Source organism: Heterodontus francisci, chromosome 33, assembly GCF_036365525.1.
Source record: "Heterodontus francisci isolate sHetFra1 chromosome 33, sHetFra1.hap1, whole genome shotgun sequence".
NCBI classification, from domain to species: domain Eukaryota; kingdom Metazoa; phylum Chordata; class Chondrichthyes; order Heterodontiformes; family Heterodontidae; genus Heterodontus; species Heterodontus francisci.
The window spans coordinates 34176779-34198701 of NC_090403.1; the positions used below are offsets into that span (position 1 = coordinate 34176779).

At 43.4% G+C, this 21923-nt stretch overlaps 1 protein-coding gene across 2 annotated transcripts in view; it reads left to right on the forward strand.

Annotated features, from left to right (window-relative positions):
* asic2 (acid-sensing (proton-gated) ion channel 2) overlaps nt 1-18656 on the forward strand; it is a 460127-nt gene extending 441471 nt beyond the window's left edge. Inside the window, exons 10-11 of one of the 2 annotated variants that reach the window (XM_068013289.1) lie at nt 14726-14805; nt 17058-17140. In XM_068013289.1, coding sequence (XP_067869390.1) covers nt 14726-14803 — 78 coding nt within the window. In that variant the 3' untranslated portion in view covers nt 14804-14805; nt 17058-17140. Of the gene's footprint in view, nt 1-14725; nt 14806-17057 lie in introns of both variants that reach the window. The other variant, XM_068013288.1, reaches the window with a different exon arrangement.
* Nucleotides 18657-21923: the final 3267 nt, after the last annotated feature.

A 21923-nucleotide genomic window follows, 5' to 3' on the forward strand; every position in this document is an offset into this window, starting at 1 on the left:
CTGTCCACTAGACATCGAGAGAGATTTCAAAGGTCCTCCTCTCCAAAAGTGTCTGCCTCAAGACAATGCAGGAAGCACTTTAATGGCTCACTAGAATAGCGAGGGTGAGTACTGCTCTCTTCATTTATCCCTGTCTCTCTGGAACATATGGCAGCTGTTCTTCATCCCACTCCTCCGGCACTCAAGAATTCATTTCCCTCCATCACTTTCTTCATCACCCAGAACAAGACCTCATTACATCACCTCTCATCCTCATTACAAACACAGGCTCACACTTTTCCTTTCTCCTCTCATTGGTAGCCTTTGCATAATCATGACTCCTTCCTCACTTGACACTCCAGACATGTGCTTCCCATTTAACACCTACTCATCCTGCTTGCGTCTTGCTTCTTTTCCCTCTCAGCATATGCACTACCAGCATTAGCCGCACAAAACTTTTCAGTCGCCACTCACTAACTTGCTCTCTTTCTCTTCCCACAGGACAATAATTTTCAGAAGAGCAAGACTGCAGGAGGAGCAGCTAACCTCATAACCCTAAGAAAGATGGAGCAACAAATTGGAAATTTGTGAGCCTGCCAGAGCTGTGTGCATCAGCTATTTTGAGACTGTGGACCTCATTGAATAGGGACTCTGACCGTGACATGTACCTTTCATTAAGTACTGGAAAAACACAGTCAGCCGGCATCATGCAGCCTCCCAATGCCATCCTAACTCTTGCCCCATTCATTTTCCTCTAGATCCTCCTCAATAGTCAAATCCCCCAAAGGCAGACACCTCAGAGGCAGAGATCCCTTCTGAGGAAGTACCATCATGCATTCCATCACTTCCAAGCACGAGCACCTAGATTGGCACCACGCCTGGGTTGCAGAGTGAAATAGCTGTCTGTATGCGGTGAGGCGCTTAGCACTAGCGCACAGGAGCAGGGTAGTGGTGACAGGGACAACCAGTAACTAGCTCACTGAAGGGCGAGTTCATCTCAGGGTTCCGCTGAACAGGACAGAGATGGGGATTTCATGGGCCCAGGAGAAAACTGCTTGCCTCCCGAGAGCAGTTGTCTGAGGTGTTGGAAGGCCTGCCAAGGAGTTTCACCAGCATGGCTGAAAATATGGAGGACTCAGCCCGAGTGGTGTCATCTGGAATGGCATCAGGACTGTTCATCTACTTTGGAGATTGTGGCCACTTCCAGGGACATTGCAACTGAGCTCTCATAACACGACTCCATGATCGCATGCTTTGTAGCTTTTATGGAAGATCAAATAGCTGCTATGCAGACTCTGGGCCCAAACCTATGTTCCGCCTTGGAGAGGCAGACATCCACCTTGGAAATATGAATGGAGCAAGTGGGTAGGCACATTCACGGAGTCACATCTTCAGCACATTTTCTCCTTTGCCGCCCCTCAACCAATACCCAGTACAGTGCCAGAAAGTCAGCTAGGCCAGATTACCCTGGCAGCTGTTGAAGTGCAGCAATCTGCAGCTGGAGCCTCTCAGATTTGAGCACCCAGGGGTCACTAGCCACGGTCACGTCAAAGGACGCTACATGAGTAACAGCAGCCTTTCACCAGCTCTGCTCAATCCACTGGGGAAGCGACTTATAGCAGTTGTATAATGAGGAAACCTGTTAAATCAAACACTATCAATTAATTGTTGGATGCCACATGATTTTGGTTCAATCTTCTGTTTGCAAATAAATTCATCATCTTTTTCTCATGTAGGATTATGATATATGAGGCTGAATTTTCAGTACCCCCCTGAAGTTGGAAAGAGAGACTGGGGGGGCCAAAAAATATCAGCGCCAGCCAACGTGTCAATTTCAAGATGCCACTGGCGAAGCCAGCAATGTCCACCAGGGCAGTGGGGAGGGCGAGACAATGAACCCGCTTGCGTCCCCATTGAGGCCAATTAAAGTATTTAAAAAGCTTGTTTTTATTTATTCTTTCATGGGATGCATCACTGCAAGGCCAGCATTTATTGCCCATCCCTAATTGCCCTTGAGAAGGTGGCGGTGAGCCGCCTTCTTAAACCGCTGCAGTCCATCTGGTGTAGGTACACTCACAGTGCTGTTAGGAAGGGAGTTGCGGGACTTTGACCCAGTGACAGTGAAGGAACAGCGATATAGTTCCAAGTCAGGATGGTATGTGGCTTGGAGGGGAACATGCAGCTGGTGGAGTCTCCCTACATCTGCTGCCCTTGTCCTTCTAGGTGGAAGAGGTCACAGGTTTGGGAGGTGCTGTCGAAGGAGGTGTGGTGAGTTGCTGCAGTGCATCTTGTAGATGGTACACACTACTGCCACTATGCACTGGTGATAGAGGGAATGTATGTTTAAGGTGGTGGATGGGTTGCCAATCAAGCGGACTGCTTTGTCCTGGCTGGTGTCGCACTTCTTGATTGTTGTTGGAGCTGCGCTCATCCAGGCAAGTGGAGAGTATTCCATCACACTCCTGACTTGTACCTTTGGACAGGCTTTGGGGAGTCAGGAGGTAAGTTACTCACCACAGAATTCCCAGCTTCTGACCTGCTTTTGTAGCCACAATATTTATGTGGCTGCTCCAGTTCAGTTTCTGATCAATGGTAACCCCAAGGATGTTCAGGGTGGGGGTAATGCTGTTGAATGTCAAGGGGAGATGGTTAAATTTTCTCATGTTGGAGATGGTCAATATCCGGCATTTGTGTGGCATGAAAGTTATTTGCCATTTATAAGCCCAGGCCTGGATGTTATCAGGTCTTGCTGCATGTGGACACAGACTGCTTCAGTATCTGAGGAGTCGCGAATGGTGCTGAACATAGTGCAATCATCAGCGAACATCCCCACTTCTGATCTTATGATGGAGGGAAGGTCATTGACGAAGCTACTGAAGATGGTTGGGCCTTGGGCACTACCCTGAGGAACTCCTGCAGTGATGTCCTGGGACTGAGATGTTTGGCCTTCAAAAAACCACAACCTTCTTCTTTTGTACTAGGTATGATTCAAACCAGTGGAGAGTTTCCCCCTGATTACCAATTACTTCAATTTTGCTAGGGTTCCTTGATGCCATACTTGGTCAAATGCTGCCTTGATGCCAAGAGCAGTCACTCTCAACTCACCTCTTGAAATTTCAGCTCTTTTATCCATGTTTGGACCAAGGCTGTAATGAGGTCTGGAGCTGAGTGGCCCTGGCAGAACGCAATCTGAGCATTGGTGAGCAGCTTATTGCTGCGTAAGTGCTGCTTGATAGCACTGTAGTCAACACCTTCCATCACTTTACTGATGATCGAGAGTAAACTGATGGGGCAGTAATTGGCCAGGTTGGATTTGTCTTGCTTTTTGTAGAAGAACATACCTGGGCAATTTCCCACATTGTCAGGTAGATGCCACTGTTGTAGCTGTACTGGAACAGCTTGTATAGCGGCGCAGCTAGTCTGGAGCACAAGTCTTCAGTACTACTGCCAGGATGTTGTCAGGGCCCATAGTGTTGCTATATCCAGCAACTTCAGCCATTTCTTGATATCGTTGGAGTGAATTGAATTGGCTGAAGACTGGCATCTGTGATGCTGGAGACTTCAGGAGGAGGCCAAGATGGATCATACACTTGGCACTTCTGGCTGAAAATGTTTCAAATGCTTCAGCCTTATCTTTGGCACTGATGTGTTGGGATCCCCCATCATTGAGGATGGGGATATTTGTGGAGTCTCCTCGTCCTGTCAGTTTAATCGTCCACCACCATTCACGGCTGGATGTGGCAGGGCAGCAGAGCTTTGATCTGATCCGTTGGTTGTGGGATCATTTAGCTCTGTCTATCAGATGCTGCTTCTGCTGTTTAGCATGCACGCAATCCTGTGTTGTAGCTTCATCAGTTTGGCACCTCATTTTTTTTTGGTATGCCTGGTGTTGCTCCTGGCATGCCCTCCTGTACTCCTCTATGAACCAGGGTTGATCCCTTGGCTTAATGGTAATGGTCGAGTGAGGGATATGCCAGACCATGAAGTTACATATTGTGATTGGATACAATTCTGCCACTGCTGATGGCCCACAGTGCCTCTTGGCTGCCCAGTTTTGAATTTCTGTATCTGTTCAAAATCTTTCCCATTTATCACACTCATGGTGCCACACAACACGATGGAGGGTATCCTTAGTGTGAAGTCAGGTCTTCATCTTCACAAGGACTGTGCGGTGGTCACTCTTACCAATACTGTCATGGACAGATTCCTCTTTGACAGATAGTTTGGTGAGGGTGAGGTCAAGCAGGTTTTCCCTCTTGGTTCCTTTAGCAGCTGCCACAGGCCTGGTCTGGCAGTTATCTTCTTCAGGACTCAGCCAGCTCAGTCAGTAGTGGTGCTGCCAAGCCACTCTTGGTGATGGACATTGAAATCCCCCACCCAGAGTACTTTTTGTGTCCTTACTACCCTCAGTGCTTCTTCCCAGTGGTGTTTGACATGGGGGAGTACTGATTCATCAGCTGAGGGAGAGCAGTAGGTGGTAATCAGCAGGAGGTTTCCTTGCCCATGTTTGGCCTGAAACCATGAGACTTCATGGGATCCAGAATCAATGTTGAGGACTCCCAGGGCAACTCTCTCCCAACTGTACACCACTGTGCCACCACCTCTGGTGGGTCTGTCCTGCCGGTGGGACAGGACATACCCAGGGATGGTGATAGAGGTGCCTGAGACATTGGTTGTAAGGTGTGATTCAGTGAGTATGACTATGTCAGGCTATTGCTTGCCTAGTCTGTGTGACAGCTCTCCCAATTTTGGCACTAGTCCCCAGATGTTTATGAGTAGGACTTTGCAAGATTGACAGGATAAGATGTGCCATTGTCGTTAGTTGTGCCTAGGTCGATGCCTGGTAGTCCGTCCAGTTATATTCTTCTTCAGTTTTTCTGTAACAATTTGGTGCAACCAAGTGGCTTGCTAGGCCATTTCGGAGGGCAGTTAGGAGTCAACCGCATTGCTGTGGGACTGGAGTCACATGTTGGCCAGACCGGGTAAGGTCAGCAGATTTCCTTCCCTCAAAGACATCAGTGAACCAGTTGGGCTTTTATGCCAAGCCAGTAGTTTCATGATCACTCGGACTGAGACTAGCTTTTAATTCCAGATTTATTAATTAATTGAATTTAAATTCCACCAGCTGCCATGGTGGGATTTGAATTCATATCCCCAGAGCATTGGTTGGGGCCTCTGGATTAGTAGTCCAGTAACATTACCACTACACTATTACATTAGAGGGGGAGGGAAAAATTTCGAAGGGGTGCATTTCAGATGTCTGTTTCTGATAAGCTGAAGGGAGGCAGGTACAGAGTGGGGAGCTAGTCATTGTCCCGGCCCCATAAGAGGGCCAGTGGGGCAAAGTGGGGACTTGGCATTTGCAAAGGTGGTGCCTTTGGTGTTGCACAAGTGGTGGGGAGAGTGGGCACTTGGCGCTTGAGCATTGAACGAAGTTGTCCCGCACCCAGCATTGCAGGGGCAGAAGAGCAGTGGGCAAGGCTGCCAATCGCAATATCGCAGTCATCTGTCCAAAAGGAAGGCTGCACCTGGCAATGGGGGCGACTGTCAGATCTTGGGCCCAGCAGTGATGTTGAGCAACACCCTCCATGGGAAGGGCGAAATCCCAAGCAGCAGGAGGACATGGGAGAGGAAAGAGGCACAGGAAGGCAACGGAGACCATACCCTGAACACAGGATCTACTGCCAAAGACAGAGCTACATGAAATGACCAAGAACCACTGCCGCAGGATGCTGTGATTCTCCAGGCAGATAGTCACAGAGATCTGTGCCTTCATTGCCGAAGACCTCACAGTTCTCAGCACTGCTCACCATGCCCTGCCAGTAGCAGTCAAAGTAATTGTGGCTTTGAACGTCTTGGCCTCTGGCTCTTTCCAAGGGTTAGTGCGAACCTTCACGGCATCTTGCAAAAGTCAACACACCCATTGCAGCTTGAAGGTTACCGATGCCCTCTTTGCCAGAGCTGGACAGTGCATTCACTTCACGACAGATGCAGCCTTGCAGGGACAGAGGGCAATGGCCTTTGCCACCATTGCTGGATTCGCCCATGTGCAGGGCATCATCCATTACACCCATGTGGTTATCAAGGCACCCAGCAACTGCTCACTCAGATTCATCAAGAGGAAGGCCTTCCACTCCCTCAACGTCCAACTGGTCCGTGACCACAAGAGCTTCCTCCATGTGTGCACTCACTTTCTTGGCAAATAACATGACTCCTTCCTCCAGAGAGGTGTGGACCATGTGGATGATGATCCCCTGGAAGGAGGAGTAGGAGGTGACAGAGGAGGAGGAATTGGAAGCGGAGGGAGATGACACTGAACAGAGAGGTGCCCTGCTGCATGATGCGGTGGCTGAGCACAGCTCGGGGCAAGAAGGGCCTGTGAGGATGCCATGATGTCAGGATTCAGCTGAACCCTTCTGACCAGGCTGAGAGACGAGGCATGGAAGGGAGTCTGAGATACCTGTGCTAACACATGCATGGAAGATGCAGCCTGGAACATCCAATCGCTTACTGCCAATGAAGGAAGCACATCTGCCCTGAATCCTCCAGGAAGTGAACCTCCCTCCTCTCCCTCACAGCTTCCAGCATTATGTCCAGGTTGGCATCGATGAAGTTAGATGCGGCCCTACAACAGGTGCCAGGCCTCCATCTCTCCTGTGAGATCTCGCTTCTCTCTGGTGCTGTGGAAGGCTTTGGCACAACTGCAGATCTCTCCCTCAGGACAACCAGCAGCCTCAGTGATGGTTACTGTGGGAAATCTAAATCAGTCCAACACTTCATCTGGCCCACAACTGTTCCTGCCCTCGCTGGCTCTAAGTGGGCAGGGAACCAGTCTCAATATCAATTAAGGGTTCACCCTGTAAAAATCATAACTTCAATCAGTTTCCCACCGGAGGCGGGTTCCTCACCCAAAAACAAACCCAGCTGTTGTTACCCGCCACCGTGGCAAAAATTCAAACCATGGTCTCTTTTCTTTGCAGCTTATTGGCAGAATGTCACTAGTATGGAGGTTGGCTGAATGGTTTGGCAGTTCTTTTATGCAGGATGAAGAGTGTGGTGAACAGGATAACTAGATGCAGAAGGGCTTTGTTTTTAGGTTAGTAGATTGAGGAAGTCAATATAAGAAAGCACTGTGAGATCTACTGCTCCCTGACCTTCCTGGCAGCCAGGCATTGTACTACTCCCCCTTCCAGTTCTCCCTCACCTTCATCCAATTCTGTCTTGTCGGATGAGGCTTCTTGGGGTGGCTGTGCCTTCTCCAACTCCAAATCCCATTACATAGCCATTGTGTGCAGAATGCAGCAGACTACAATGATACGAGCCACATTCTCTGGGGCATATTGTCGGGAGCCCCTAGACCAATTAAGGTAACTGTAACCTTAAAGTCAAGATGTCAATAATGTATTCAGTGATGTTCCTGATGGTCCCATGGCTGTTATCGTACATGTACTGCTCAGCCAATTTAGTAGCAAGTATCTCTTGTCCCCTGGCAACTGCTCTCTCATATTCCTGGAGGGTAGCTTGGTGGGGGGATTGAAAGAGTGTCTCGGGATGAAAACAATGTGGCAGCTGGCAACAAAACTGGTACAGACTTGCATGATCCTTCAGCAGTGATCACAATTGAACATTAATGCAATGATAGCCGTTCCTCTTGAGATAAGCTCTTTGTTCATCCTCTGATGCCTTGCTCGGTACATATGTTCAGCGAGTGATACAAAAGGGAAACCACAGCTGCAGACCCCTGAGATCACTAATTCTGAGTATTGACATCCATCCTGTGAGTTTAACCACTCCCCTGTTCCCACTAAACAGATAAGATTAAAATTGTAGCCCGTGACTTTCCATTCCTTTCCTGTGCACTGTTTTTGTTCTTATATTTCAATGCTATCCTTTTTTTAAAAAAAGTTAAATAGCGCCTTTCACAACCACCAGATGTCTCAAAGCACTTTACAGCCAATTAAGTACTTCTAAAGTGTTGTCACTGTTGTAATGTAGGAACCACAGCAGCCAATTTGCACACAGCAAGCTCTCACAAACAGCAATGAGACAATGGCCCGATAATCAGTTTTTGTGACGTTGATTGAGGGATAAATATTGGCCAGGATAACAGGGATAACTCCCTTACTCTTCTTTGAAATAGTGCCATGGGATCTTTCACATATACCTGAGAGGGCAGATGGGACCCTCAGTTTTGCATCTCATCTGAAAGACAGCACTTCCTCAGTACTGTACTGGAGTGTCAGCCTTGATTTTTTACACTCAAGTCCAGGAGTGTGACCTGAACACAGATCCTGCTGATTTAGAGGGAAGAGACATGGCTGTCCTATTCCGTTTCTTTAATCAACCCCATCATTTATCAACTCTTGTAACTACTTGCAGACTACATTTCCTTCTAGAATATTGGATCAATTACTGAGCGATATTGGAAATAAAACACAAAGGCACATCTTCTTTCATTCATTAATGTGAACAACATAGTATGAGTATGAAATGGGGAAATCAGTTTTATACTCACACTAATCTTCACTCACATTACTGTCTGGAGGAAAACTTGCCCGATGACGACCAGTGATCCATAACATAAATGCATATGTTAATAGAATCAGACAGTGTCAGTTGTCATTCACATTGCTCTCTGCAAGTGTGTCAGCCTTGACTCAGTGGAAAGCACTCTTGCTTTGGTGTCAGAAGGTTATGGGTTCAAGCCCCAACTCTAGTGACTTCATTGTATAATCTAGGCTGACATTTTAGTGCAGCCCTGAAGGAGTGTCATGCTGACTTTCAGATAAGATGTCAAACCGAGGTCCCGTCTGCCCTCTTAGATAAATGTAAAAGATGTCATAGCACTATTTGAATTAGAGCAGAGCAATTTTCCTGGTGCCCTGGCCAATATTTATCCCTCAGTTAACACCGAAAAAAACAGATTATGTGGTTATTTATTTCATTATTTTTACAAAATTTCACTTCAATATTTTCTTACATTACAACATTGACTACACTTCAAAGTACTTAATTGACTGTAAAGCACTTGGGACCTCCTGAGGCCATGAAAGTGAGAAGAAAGGTTGTGAAAAAATGGTTAATGTAAGCCTCAGATGCAGCATCAGAGGAAGAATTTGGGGGTAGACCTGTGTTCGGAGATTCATGGATGACACAAACATCTATGCTCATGTCAGAACCCTTAAGGAGAAGAAAAGTTAACAATTTGATCAAGAAGCAATGGAGGAATAGGCTCACATTTGGCAGAAGATGTTTAATCTTGATAAATGCAATGGAATACATGTAGGTCAGGCTAATGTCCAATACATGTACACAATGTTGTGAATTGAATTAAAATCTGTTGCGAGGAAAAGAGACCTGAGTGTTATAGTGCAAGAGTCTCTAAAGATCCACAACCAATGCCAAGAGACAAAAAGCAAAGACCAATGTGGTGTTATGATGTAAAGCTCAGGTAATTTGATACAGAACACAGCATAGTAGTATATCATAGTACAAGGCTTTGGTTATACAGGGAAATGGAGCAGTTTTTCAGTCAGGAAACCTGGAACAATCTATTGCCCTCAGGTTCTGTCGAGTTTACTGGTGGGACCTGATTATCATCTTTGAAATCTGTTTCTTGGCTGCAGCCAGCCAGTTCGAGAGGCGAGCTGGCTGTCGGGCGGGTAGATGTGCAGGACCAAGCCGTAGCTGGGGATTGGGAGTGCCGGGATCACGGAAGGGATTGGAGATATCAGAGGAGGAGTAGAGAAGTTTGTAGTGGGCCGATGGCGGAAATGGAGGAACTGAAAGATTGCAGGAATTGGAGAACATGGAGAGGCCATCAGATCATGGTGAGCAGTCTGATCACTGGGGAAGTTAAAAGGTTTTCTTGGTAGGCTGGGGGGAAGTATTCCTGCTCCTGCTATCCACAAGCACTGCAGTAAACAGCACGTCTCAGTTCCATGCAGTAGCCCTCACGTTTTAGCTGCTGGGGCCCAGAAACCCAACCGGCCAGTGTTAAAATTGGAGCAAAGAAAGAACATCTCAGGCAAGCATTAAAATAGAACGGCCTCCTGGGAGTGTGTTGGTCACCTTCACCCCCATCACACCTCTGTTAAAAATGGAAGTGGGTGGATTCAAGGTGGATTGGGGTTGGTTTAAAAAGATTTTACGTTTTTACTTCCCACCTGATGTCAAACACACCTGTTTGTGTGGGGTTATAATTCCCCTTTGTGTCCAATTGGGTCCCATTGACATGGTCGGAGATAATAGAGGCTCTTGAATAGAGGAGCCCCACTAGATTAATGCTCAGTATAAAAACCTTTGGCTACCATGATAGGCTCAGTGAGCTGTTTCCTTTTACTCCAGAAAATGTAGACCTTGGAGAGATTTGATTGAAGTATTTAAATTGGTGCAGGGACTGGTCTGTGTACATATGGACAAACTATTTGAATCAGGTAAATTAGGGAGATATACGTAGAAGTTATATAAGCGGAGAACTGGATTAGATGTCAGGAGGTTTTTCTTTTCGTGGAGTGTCATTGCCTTTGCAGTAGGTTGCCAGCTCATGCTATGGGCCCAGAATCACTGCAAAACATACACAGTGGTGCTGGACAAATTTTTGGAGGAGGCTGATATCACTATGTAGAGAAGGTACGTGGGATGTCAGGTAACACATTTGTGGCCATTATCTCCTGGAACTCATTTGATAGCCTTCATGGAGTTGATGAGGGAAATTCCCGGGATTCTTTTTTCCTTGAATTGGCCTTTTCTTCTTTAAATCTTTTATTTCCTCTTCCCAGAGGTTACATGGCTGCTAGGGGTGGGGGCTAGGGAGCGAAATGGAAAATTGTACATTGGGGAGTTATGTTGCCTACTTTCAACATGGCTGAAGGGAGACAGATGCAATGGAGCAGCTGATCCATCTTTTTCATATGGTCATATGTAAGTGGCCAGAATCAGCAGGAATCTCCCCAGTAGCACCCAAAATTGGGCAGCAACAGTGAAGAAAATCCAGACTAATGTCCGTATGCTGGGCTATTACATGAAAACAACCTGGACCATTTTCTATGCGTGTAACTGGTTGTTTAGCCCCATATATGCCAAGAAGCCAATACCTATCATAAACAAAACAAAATTCATTTTCGTCATGGCTTTATTTAGTATGGATGATCTCCTGGCTAATAGTGGGCCTGTCACTAACACTGACAAATGGGCAGGGGAGTGGGACTAATTGGATAACTCTTTCAAAGAGCTGGCACAGGCACGATGGGCTGAATGACCTCCTTCTGTGTTATATCATTCTATGAAGAGCATTTAGTTGCCATTTGGATGCCAGTTAGTGACAAGGGAGCAGTGCAGTATCAGCAGTATAAGTAGGTTCTCCTGGGCCTATAGATTGGTCTCAGATAAGTACCTACATATAAACACAACCCTAATCTGGTCCTCAGATACTGCAGACTAGTAATTACAAATCTCCATTACTGTTAGTAGTTGTCAACACCATCACCACTAAAGGCTTGGTTATTTTAATGTTGCTAGAAGTAGATGTTATTTCACTATTTGCTTAGTGCATAGAATACAATTAGTCAGAGCACCTCAGGTAATTATACTGTTTGTTTCTGCAGTTGAAATTAAAAATGTCAGTAAATATTATAGTAACTATTCTCAGACACAGCGATAACCTGTCACTGTTGTTGTCAAACATAAACAGAAGAACCACTGTGGCAGAAAATAAGTTTCTGAAAAGAAGTAAGAGACATCATTATAGAAGCAATTGGTGCCATTTGGTTATAATCCAAGAATGAGCAAGATCAAGGTAGATAGAGACTGTCATAGACAGTCTGGGACGCAGGAATTTAAAGATGAAAGGGTAGAAATTGGTCCTCATGCCCATTTTCCAAGTGGAAAATGGAGGTGGGGGTGAGGTGGGGGGTGGGGGGGCGGGGGGGTGAGGGGATAGGCAAAAAGTACCAATTACCCAAGGATGCCTGATGCTGTCCTTACCTGGTCTGGCCTACATGTGACTCCAGATCCACAGCAATCTGGTTGACTCTTACATGCCCTCGAAATGGCCTAGCAAGCCAGTCAGTTCAAGGGCAATTAGGGATGGGCAATAAATGCTGGCCTAGCCTGTGACGCCCACATCCCATGAAAGAATTAAAAAAAAATATGCCCAATATTGGGTCAACCAATTTTTTAGGTGATCCTGATGGCCCTCTAAAACCATTATTGGCTCCTCGTGTATGTTAAGAAGAGGCATTAAGCCAATATAAGAACTCATTTGCCAAATTGGACTCCCCTAAGCAGAGCAGTTGCCAGGCCTGCTCCTCTCAGGTTTTCCTGTTGTGAATGCAGCCTAGCAAGCGGCCTCCACCGTAAAGGTAATTTTTAAATAAAATTTTATAGCTTGATGTGGAGCCAGGAAGAGCACAAGTGTTGCTCCAAGCTCCACAACAATCCCGAGAGTTGCTACAAGCTCATGATCACCCCCACCCTGCTCTTGCTGGGACTAACCTGAGGGCCACACCAAGCAGACAAATTGCTTTCTGGGAAATGGATGAACTGCCTTTGAAAGAGTGACAGGTACTGACATCTCTTCTAAAGTATTCAAATGAGAACCGAAGCCCAGTTTAGGGTGAAAATCAGACCTCTCGATTTGGACACATGCTGTCTGTGCGCCATTGGTTACGCCCCTGAAAACCAGTCAAAACCAACTTCTACCCCAAATTGCCTGGAAGGTTTCAGAAAAACTGCGAGTAGAGTGACAAGCAACAGAGAACACTGATCCCTCACTTGAAAGTGAAGAATTATGTTAGGGAATCCAAGATCAGACATGCCAACTAGAAAGCTACCAAAAGCTGAACATCAGCTTCAAAAAAATTGTCACAGATTCAAAACAGCTGACAGCTGAAAAACAGCTTTGAATATAGATGTGAAGGAGAGGTGTTTGAATGTGCAGTGGGACATAACTTGAGATTCCCTCACTTCTATTGCAGTATGCAGAAGTACAGTTAGCAGCAGTGGTGATTGGAAGTGAGTGTTGCTGACATTAGAATCATTCTCTGTGGAGGATTCCGCTCCCCAGAACACTTTAACCTTTGACACCTGGCAGCCAGTTTTCCTGACTTTGGCTGGAGATATAAGAGTCAAGGAAAAGGTGACGGAGCTAGTTCTCTGTCCCATTGCCATGAGATTTCTAGGGCTCTCCCAAGGGATCAGCATCTTCAATAGGTCAAACCCCAATCCTGCCATAATAATGAGGTGAGCGGGGATATTTCTAGCCCTTTAACCTCAGTTTCCTCTGGTTATGCCCAAGGGGGCATCCATTTCCACTGGCACCCTAAGAGGCTGGCAGGCTGCTTTGTGCCTAGCTCCTCCCTCAGACTGGAGAATCTGAGAAGCCCAAGAAGTTAAGATGGTTGCTAGGGTAAGTTTTCAATTTTCATTTAGAGTTTCAGTGCAACTTCAGGCTAGGAGGCCATCTTCCTTCTGTTTTTCAGAAGCAATCAAAAGGCCCTGAGGCCAGTAGACAATCCCACAGCTGTAAACTTCTCAGACCTGCAGCTGTATAGCTGTATCTACCTCCCCCGACCCCCATCCACTCTTTTCCAGCACAAAACCCTGACGGGGTGGATGTGTGACTAGACCATGTTAATAACCTGGCCCTCCAAATGCAGGTGTACGTCAGCTTTGGCAGATGCAGCACACTTTGGGTGTTTCGTCCTCAGTCACAGGTACCTAGGAGAATTGGTCCCCTGATTTGGTGCATTATTGACATATGGATCCTACTCTAAGCATTTATTTGCTTCTATAATGTCTTTGAAAGAAAACAAAAAGAAAGACTTGCATTTATATACACCTTTCATGACCTCAGACATCCCAAAGTTCTTTACAGCCAGTGAAATACTTTTGAAGTGTAGTCACTGTTGTAATGTTAGGGGTAAAAACTTCTATAACTGCGATTTTAAGAAACCAGCAGCTCAATTCACGTTTTTCTACCTCATATTACATGCAACACACAATGGGAGAAAGTTATGTTGGATTGGGTCCATTCCCTATCTGATAGCCTTCAATTCTACCTTGCAAAGGAACCTTCAATGGGAGTGAACAAAATAGATGTTTTTCTTGTAAAGCATTGACAAATAATGGGGATTGTAAGGTCGAAGCCAGTTGGAAAAACTGATAGTTGGCACATAAACAAGATGACAGGCTCTGAAACAGTTTTTAGGTGCTGGGCCAACTCAACAATAGAAGCAGATGCAGGTTGTCTTTCTCTAGGTGGAGTCAGAATTATATTAGTTCTCAGGGCTACTGAAGTGTTTTAAGCAAATTTTAAAGTTTACGGTTTAGCTAAACAGCTTTATGAATAATTAAAACTCGTGCAATTTTAATTGAATTATCAACTTTGAAGTAGGTTTTTCAATCACTTTTTAAAATGTAAATATATAAGCTATTTAAAATTACAGTAAGCGGTAGGTCACTGCTATAAGTTGGTAGCAATTAGAAGAGTTCATCCCATACATAGAAATATAGTGTCAGAAATTCTGAGAATTAGTCAAAGCACATTAGTTCCAGCACTAGCCCTTTGTTTATCCCAGAATTCAGTGGTGCTTTAGGAAGCTTCTTCCCTGCAGTGCTCAGATATGGGTAAAAAACATCAGCAACTCCATTTATTGTTTTTAATTATAATCACAATATGTAATTTCAATTTGAGTAAAAGAAATAGAACAAATCTCTTCCCTCTCTTCTATGATCCCTCTGTAAGGCTGTTTTCTGCAACCTGATGACTGGCTATCCTTATCACTCTACAGAAGTACGTGGGGCAAGTCAGAATTGCAAATGAAGGTAATATTTATCAGACGCCACTTCTGCATTACAAGAGTACCGTTTCAATCAAAGCCTATTGGCAATGAAAAGTCTGGTATCATCTATGAGCAATCCTTCAACTGTCTTAGACTTGTCATTTAGATTGCAACTGCATTGCTCTGAATCCTCTCAGGATTTCTGGTTGCATGCTTCCAACTCCCCCATTCAATCCTGATGAGGTCCACCTTCAGCCACCACCATGCTGGCTGTATATCCTCTGTACCCCACTTTTGGGCCGTGCAGTTACTCAGACCCATGGCACAATTCCCTCAATCCTGCAGTCAAGTTTGTTTCCTCGGCAGAGGCTCCTTAATACTAATTTCCCTAGATCTAATTTAAGATCTTTTTACTCTCATTGGATTATTTCTTCCAGTCATTGTCTGTTTGTCTTTAGTTATGGTGATTCTCCAACTATTTCTCCTCTCTCTCTCTAATTTTATCTGCTCAAAAAAACCTGTCTCTGAAGTATATTAGGTCATTCTGAACAACCACTGTAAGTTTCCTAGAAGTCTAAGTCACTGAATTCCCTTAGCCTACTCCCATTCACAAGAGTGGCCTGAGTTTTGGAAGTCCTTTCAATGGCCCTCCTATGTAGATGCCATGATTGGCATCTGAACCAATCACTCAGGGAGATGGAAACACCTCCCTGAACAGTGGCTTCGTATCTCAGACGTTCCAGCTGTGGGCTCCCAGTATAGGATTCAAAGAGTTGCTGATGTTCAATTCCATTACAGCTCCCTCTCCCTCAGAGAGTTCTTTCAGGGAATTCAATATTATAACTTGAACTAGTACCTTTTATTCATATAAATAGAAATTTAATCTATCAACCGTATGAATTAAGATTTAATTCTCAACCAGTGACAAAAGCAATGTGTTTATAAACTTTGGAAATGAGTGAGGTTAACAATCCAAATTAGTTGTTTTGAGTCAAAATTGGGGCCAATGAAATCTCCCCTGTAACAGTTATAGCTTCTTTGCTAAATGTTGGCAAAATGTGTCAATGCCCAATTCTTGCATTGTTTGTATACTCTGCCTCTTACCCAATCACTGCATGGAAAATGCAACACAAGGGGGATAATTTTAACCCCTAAAAACAGGTGGATTTAGGGCGGGTGGGAAGTAAAAATTTCAAACCCGGCCCAAACCTGCTGACTTTTGGTTTTAATGGAGGTGGGGCAGGGAGCAGACCACCAATCTGCTCCCAGGAGGCGGGTCAGTCATTAAAATCTTCTCAGGTGGTTGCGTGCCTCCACTTTTACATGACTTTTATTTTTAACTAATTTTGGCCGGGTCTCCCAGGGCTCAAAAATCCAGCAGGTGAAAGAAAGCGATGAAGATCCATAAGGTAAGGGCATTTACAGCACTGCTTGTGGGCCAGAAGCAGCAGGAGTGTTTCCTCCAGGCTAAACGAGAAAACGCCTCACAGACCTCACAAATGGTCAACTCCCCTTCCCCTCCACAATCTTCCTCAAGATTCTCCCACCCCCTGCGATCTCCTCTCCTATCGGGCAATCTCCCATTCCTCACCAACCAGGATCTTTTCCTACCTCCCTTCATCCCTCCGTCCTCTCCGCTCCCCGGCTGTGCCCATGTGTCACAAACTTTCCCTCCTGTAAGGTAGCCCTGTCGGGCAGGAAACCTACAGGAAAACTTTAAAAGGCATCCTAATGTTCATTTCAGAGTAAATATCAGGGCTAAGATGCACAACATCATTTCTAGTATCTTCAGAGCATGTCTCAGTAAGGACCCAGTTTGCAAATCAAACAGCTCTAAATAATCATGGTGAGCCTAACTGTCTTTTGTTTATTTCTTTTGATTTCTGAATATTTTCATTTAAACAGCAATTTCTGACAGCTTCAGCAGAGGAACTTACCAGATGGGTTCCTGAATCCAGCAGTGTGAGAGTTGAACAAACATACCTATAATTGATATGACACAATTGTTTAAGTATCCTTGGGCTAATGACTGTTGCATCTCTCCTGTTTGTTAAGCTCTCTAACACTGTTGGGTCCACTGAGTCCTATTTGATGACACCAACAGTGCTCACTGTTCATTCTAAACAAAAATAGAGGAAAAATAAATGAATAACAAAAAAGCCAAATATTACTGAATCATAGTTGGTTAAACTACAGTCAAGATCAAAATGAAGATTCCCTATTGGCTGGTTGTCAGCGGGCATGGTGTGGAATTCCAGAATAAATGTTCTAATGGCCCTGCTTGTGCTTTGACAGGTCATGAAGGATAAGTTAGTGGACCTGACTAGCTTCAAGAAAGGAGAGGAAGAAGGAAGTCACGATGATAATGTGGTAACACTCTCTGTTAACCTGGATGAGCCACTCAAACAGGACCCGAGCTCTTCCCAGCTTAACTAAACGTGCCACAAGTCTGCCAAACATCTTTATAAGAAAACTGTGTTGTTACTATACACATAACAGATTTTGTTGAATGCATAAATAATACTTTATTGCAAGATAAAGACTTGTAAGATATCCCTTGTAAAGTACTCTATACTGTGAAGCTTTCCAGGCAAGAAGAGGCATCCTTTCAGATTTGGAAAGCACAGAAAGAATTCCTTCTTGTCTGGAGGGCATTGTGCCTGGTCTGCAATCTCAACATTTAATCAGGGCACGGGCGAATCATTGCCTCGTATGCTCCAAAAATTGAAGTTACTAATTGAGTAAACTGTACGTGCATTTTTTCAACAAAAAAAACCTGAATAGATGTGTTTGTGATGGAAGTGGTTGCTGAGAACATCCTTTCTTGATCTCTTTCCCTAACGTGAGCTTGTGTCATTTTATTTTGCATCATTTAGAGTGCACCCACTGTAGCAAACTCCTAAGTTAGGTATGATGGCAACCAACAGCAACAGAATGTAGACCAGCATTGCCCGCACAGTATAAAAACCCATCCAGCGTTCACCAGATGTGCTGATCATTATATTCTTCACATTGTCACCATTTAGTTTTTGAGGTAGTATCCACCAGAGACAAGCATAAAAACTGAGAATCCACTGAGTTGTAACTTGTACTTCATTGCAATCAGCCCGTTCCCTTATGTTTATCATGTGCTGTTTTGCTATTGAGAAATATCAATTTTAACAAAGTTCACGAAGAGTGAAGTAACTTTTTCTTCCTTCCCCCCCACCCCATGCTTGATGGAGATTGTGACACAGAAATGAACTTGGAAATGGATGAAAGGGTTCGTAATGAGCAACATCACTTCAATTTCAAATATGGTGAAACCTAATGATAAGAGAGTGCTTTGTACCTAAGCACCAAGCTATTTTCCTATTATCACAAATCCAGATCAGGGTGTGAAATATTTTATGACTTCTTAGCAGCACTGTGTGGTGAGATCTCCTATCTGAAGAACATGCAACACCTTTAATAGGGTTCAGGAACATGTTGTTCCCATAGTGACCTTTGATAGCGTAGATTATTTACTGAAATAACATAGAATAGCAATGGTGCAAAGTGCTGTGAGCTGATCACACAGTATGCAGTCAGTAATACTGTGATGGCAGCCAAGAATAAAGCTGAGGCCTTGTACTGAGTATATTGTATAGATTTATTTTCAGTTCTTTCAAAATGCAACTGTAATGGTTAAATAATAAACAAATGTACTGCTTATAGTTAGATCAAGACTCCCGGTCTATGTAAAATTTCTAATTCCAGATTGTTAATTCGTTCACCAGTACAAACCTATAACTTTCAACAGAAAGCCACAAGGATGACATTAGCTGGCACTGAGGTTTGCTCACCTGATTTATTTCTTTGTGTATTTAAAAGAAATGTAGATGTGTGTCTTAAATAAAGAGTACATGAAACAGATGCAGTCTAATGAAGTTTTCAGCCCTCTAAATTGTGTGTCCTTTGCAGCATTCAAAATGCAGATATTCGCTAACTGTGCTTTCTGAGATGTATCTAATGCTGAATGATAGAAAAACATGTGAAGCAAAGAACCTTCTTTTATTCCTGAAACCACTGAGATATTAATGTCTGAACACTTGACATGATTGTATTGCTTTGTCTACTCTTTTAACTAAGGTGTTGATGTATTTATTTTAAGTGTTCATATGATAATAACACCTGCAGTAATTTCTTCTATAGGATAAGCTTGTTTTACTAAGCTTCTGCCATTTTATAAACATTTTACTTTGGTGCAGATATATTATGAAAGTCTGAGCATTAACCAATGGAAGTGTCTTGTCATGATGCTCCAGGCATCATGAGAATGGGGCAGGCTTTTTCGTAGGTCCGTCTATTTGTAAATGTCAGTCAGCTAATTAAAGGCTTTAAATGTTGTTCATTAGAAGGTAGAACCTGTGTATGTACTACTCCTAGGGCTTCTGCTGTTTCACAAAGGGCCCAGTTTTCAAAGGCATAGTGCCAACGCAACAATGCTACATTTTTTAAATGCGTTTCACGGGATGTGGGCGTCACTGGCTAGGCCAGCATTTGTTACCCATCCCTTCAGAAGGTGGTGGTGAGCTACTTCCTTGACTTGCTGCAGTTCATGTGGTGCGAATACACCCACTGTGCTGTTAGGGAGGGATTTCCAGGATTAGCAATTTGGAACAAAAGCTTCATCAAACCACATTTGTGCTAATTATAAATATCACAATGAGCCTGATCTTCCAGGAAGCACTGAAGTGACTCTGTTGAGAGGTGTGTAGAAGCACCCTAGAGTGAATCTGATTTTTATTGTAATATGGGAGTAGTGACTTAAAACAATCTACATTCTTGGGGTGAACTCGCACTTTATTACTCTCACTACACTTACTTACACTTCAGGAGCATTAAAGGTCATAATTTGTTCCCTTGTCATAACAGCTTGCATTGGTACGGTATCTTTAATGCAGAAAACTACCCAAGGAGCTTCACAGAAGTGTAATCAGACATAGATAGATGCCAAGCCAATCAAAAAGATATTGGGAGGGATGACCAAAAGTTTGGTCATTGAGGTAGGTTTTACAGATGATCATAAAGGAGAAGTAGGAAGTGGAGAGACAGAGAGATTAAGGCAGGAAATTCCAAAGCCTAAGCCTAGACAGCTAAAGGCATGGCTGCCAATGATGGAGCAAAAGGAGTGGATAATGCATATGAGGCTAGAGTCAGGGCAATGCAGAGTTCTAAGCCAGTATGTGTAGGGCTGGAAGAGGATACATAGATAGAAAGCAATGAAGCCATAAAGGGATTTAAACACGAGGATGAGAATTTTAAATTTGAGGCATCAGAAGACCAGGAATCATTGTAGCTCTGTGAGTATAAGGGCAATGGGTGAGCAGGACTTAATGTAAGATAGGATATGAGCAGCAAAGTTTGGAATAAGCTGCAGATAATGGAGGTGAGGAGACCAGCGAGGAGAGCATAGGATTCGTTGAGCCTGGAGGTGACAAAGGTATGGATGAGGGTTTCAGCAACTGACAGATTGAGGCAGGAGTGGAGGAGTTGGTGTTACAGAAGTGGAAGTAGGAGGTCATTTTAATGTGCTGATGCTCTAAACAACCTACAGAGGTTAGTCAATGATGTCTAAATGGAAATTCCAATTATTTGTCAGTGGTTAGCATATTAACTCATTGATATATGTTGGCTAATAGTCTAGTCTTAATAATTATTAACAAATAAATCCTTAATACATTGCAGCATTTATTTGGACAATTACTCAACCAAATCACAAAAATAGTCAAAGAATTTCTTTACCCACATGAGCATCTTCATAGTCATCAAACAGAAATAGCTCATCTACTCAATCCCCTTCTCTGAAACTGAAAGCAAATAATAGGATGGAATGGCGAAAAGAAAAATATTAGTTTTTTTTAAAACAAACCTTCAACTTGAATCATATGTTTTTCATCTTGGAAAAGGCATTTATCAGAAATTGGTAAAATAATCAAATATATTTTCTTTATTATTTCTTCCCTTCACAGAAAACTGTTTCATCACAACAGTTAGCAAGATTATATTGAGGATTATTTTCTGGTATATTCCGCATTAATGCAACTGTTTTTACACTTTTCTTGATGTTCTCCCACCCGTGCAAAGAACACATTTTGATTCACTGGTTACTACACAATACCTATATTTCTACCCTCCTGTTTTTGGTGATCTTGCTTCTCTGAATCTCTTTACTTTGATTGTTTATTCATATGTCATTCGTATGCTTCCTCACTGTTTTCATCTTTTATTTCACACCAACTCTTCCTGCCTTCCTCGTTCTCTACTCATCTGGTATATTTCTCTTTCTATTTCTTTTTCCTGGGTGCCTGTTCCAAGATAATGGACATAGTATAATCAACAAAATACCAACAGAGACCTTTCTAAAAAGCGTTTTTTCTTTGAAAGTCTTAGTAACCATTTCTGTGGTATGTTGAATATTCGACAACCTACAGAGATGGATATTCATGCAAATTATTTCTTGTATCCATAATAAGACAAGAGGTACCCATAAAATACAGGCGTTCTATAGAGATGGGATGTTATTTTTCATTAGGACATACTTATTATTGATGAAGAAGAGAATGGCAACATTTTCCTTCTACTAAATTGTATATCCAAACATTTCAGTTATGCACTGCATAATAACCAGAATCTAACCATTAATGAGCTTTCCTTTCAAATAGTCTTAAAGTGCTTTACAATAAACTTAAAACAGCTTTCTAAGTCACAAAATGATTACACTGCAGGATATTTTATGTAAGCTGCTGATAAGCCTATGAAATGTTATGGAAAATTAGTTCTACAATTAACAGTAGTTTTTACATGTGCTGTTGGTTTCCAAGGAATCACACAGTAAATTTGTCTTTCTTAATTGTTTTTTTCCTGGATAAGATGATTGAAAAAACAAAAAACATCTGTCACATTAATATATGTTATTAAAACCCCAGAGTTAAATGAACCTGAATAATGCTACAGAACTAAATCCATTAAAAGAAAAGAATCTCTCTGTTGGAGTGAAACAAAATTCGTCAAAGACAGGATTTGATATCTCTGCTTATGATGTTAAAGATGCTATGAAAATGATAGCAACTTATGAAATGATTATTACCTGAAATCTGTTATTCTGAGGGTAAGAATTATGGTTACTCTATGTAGCAA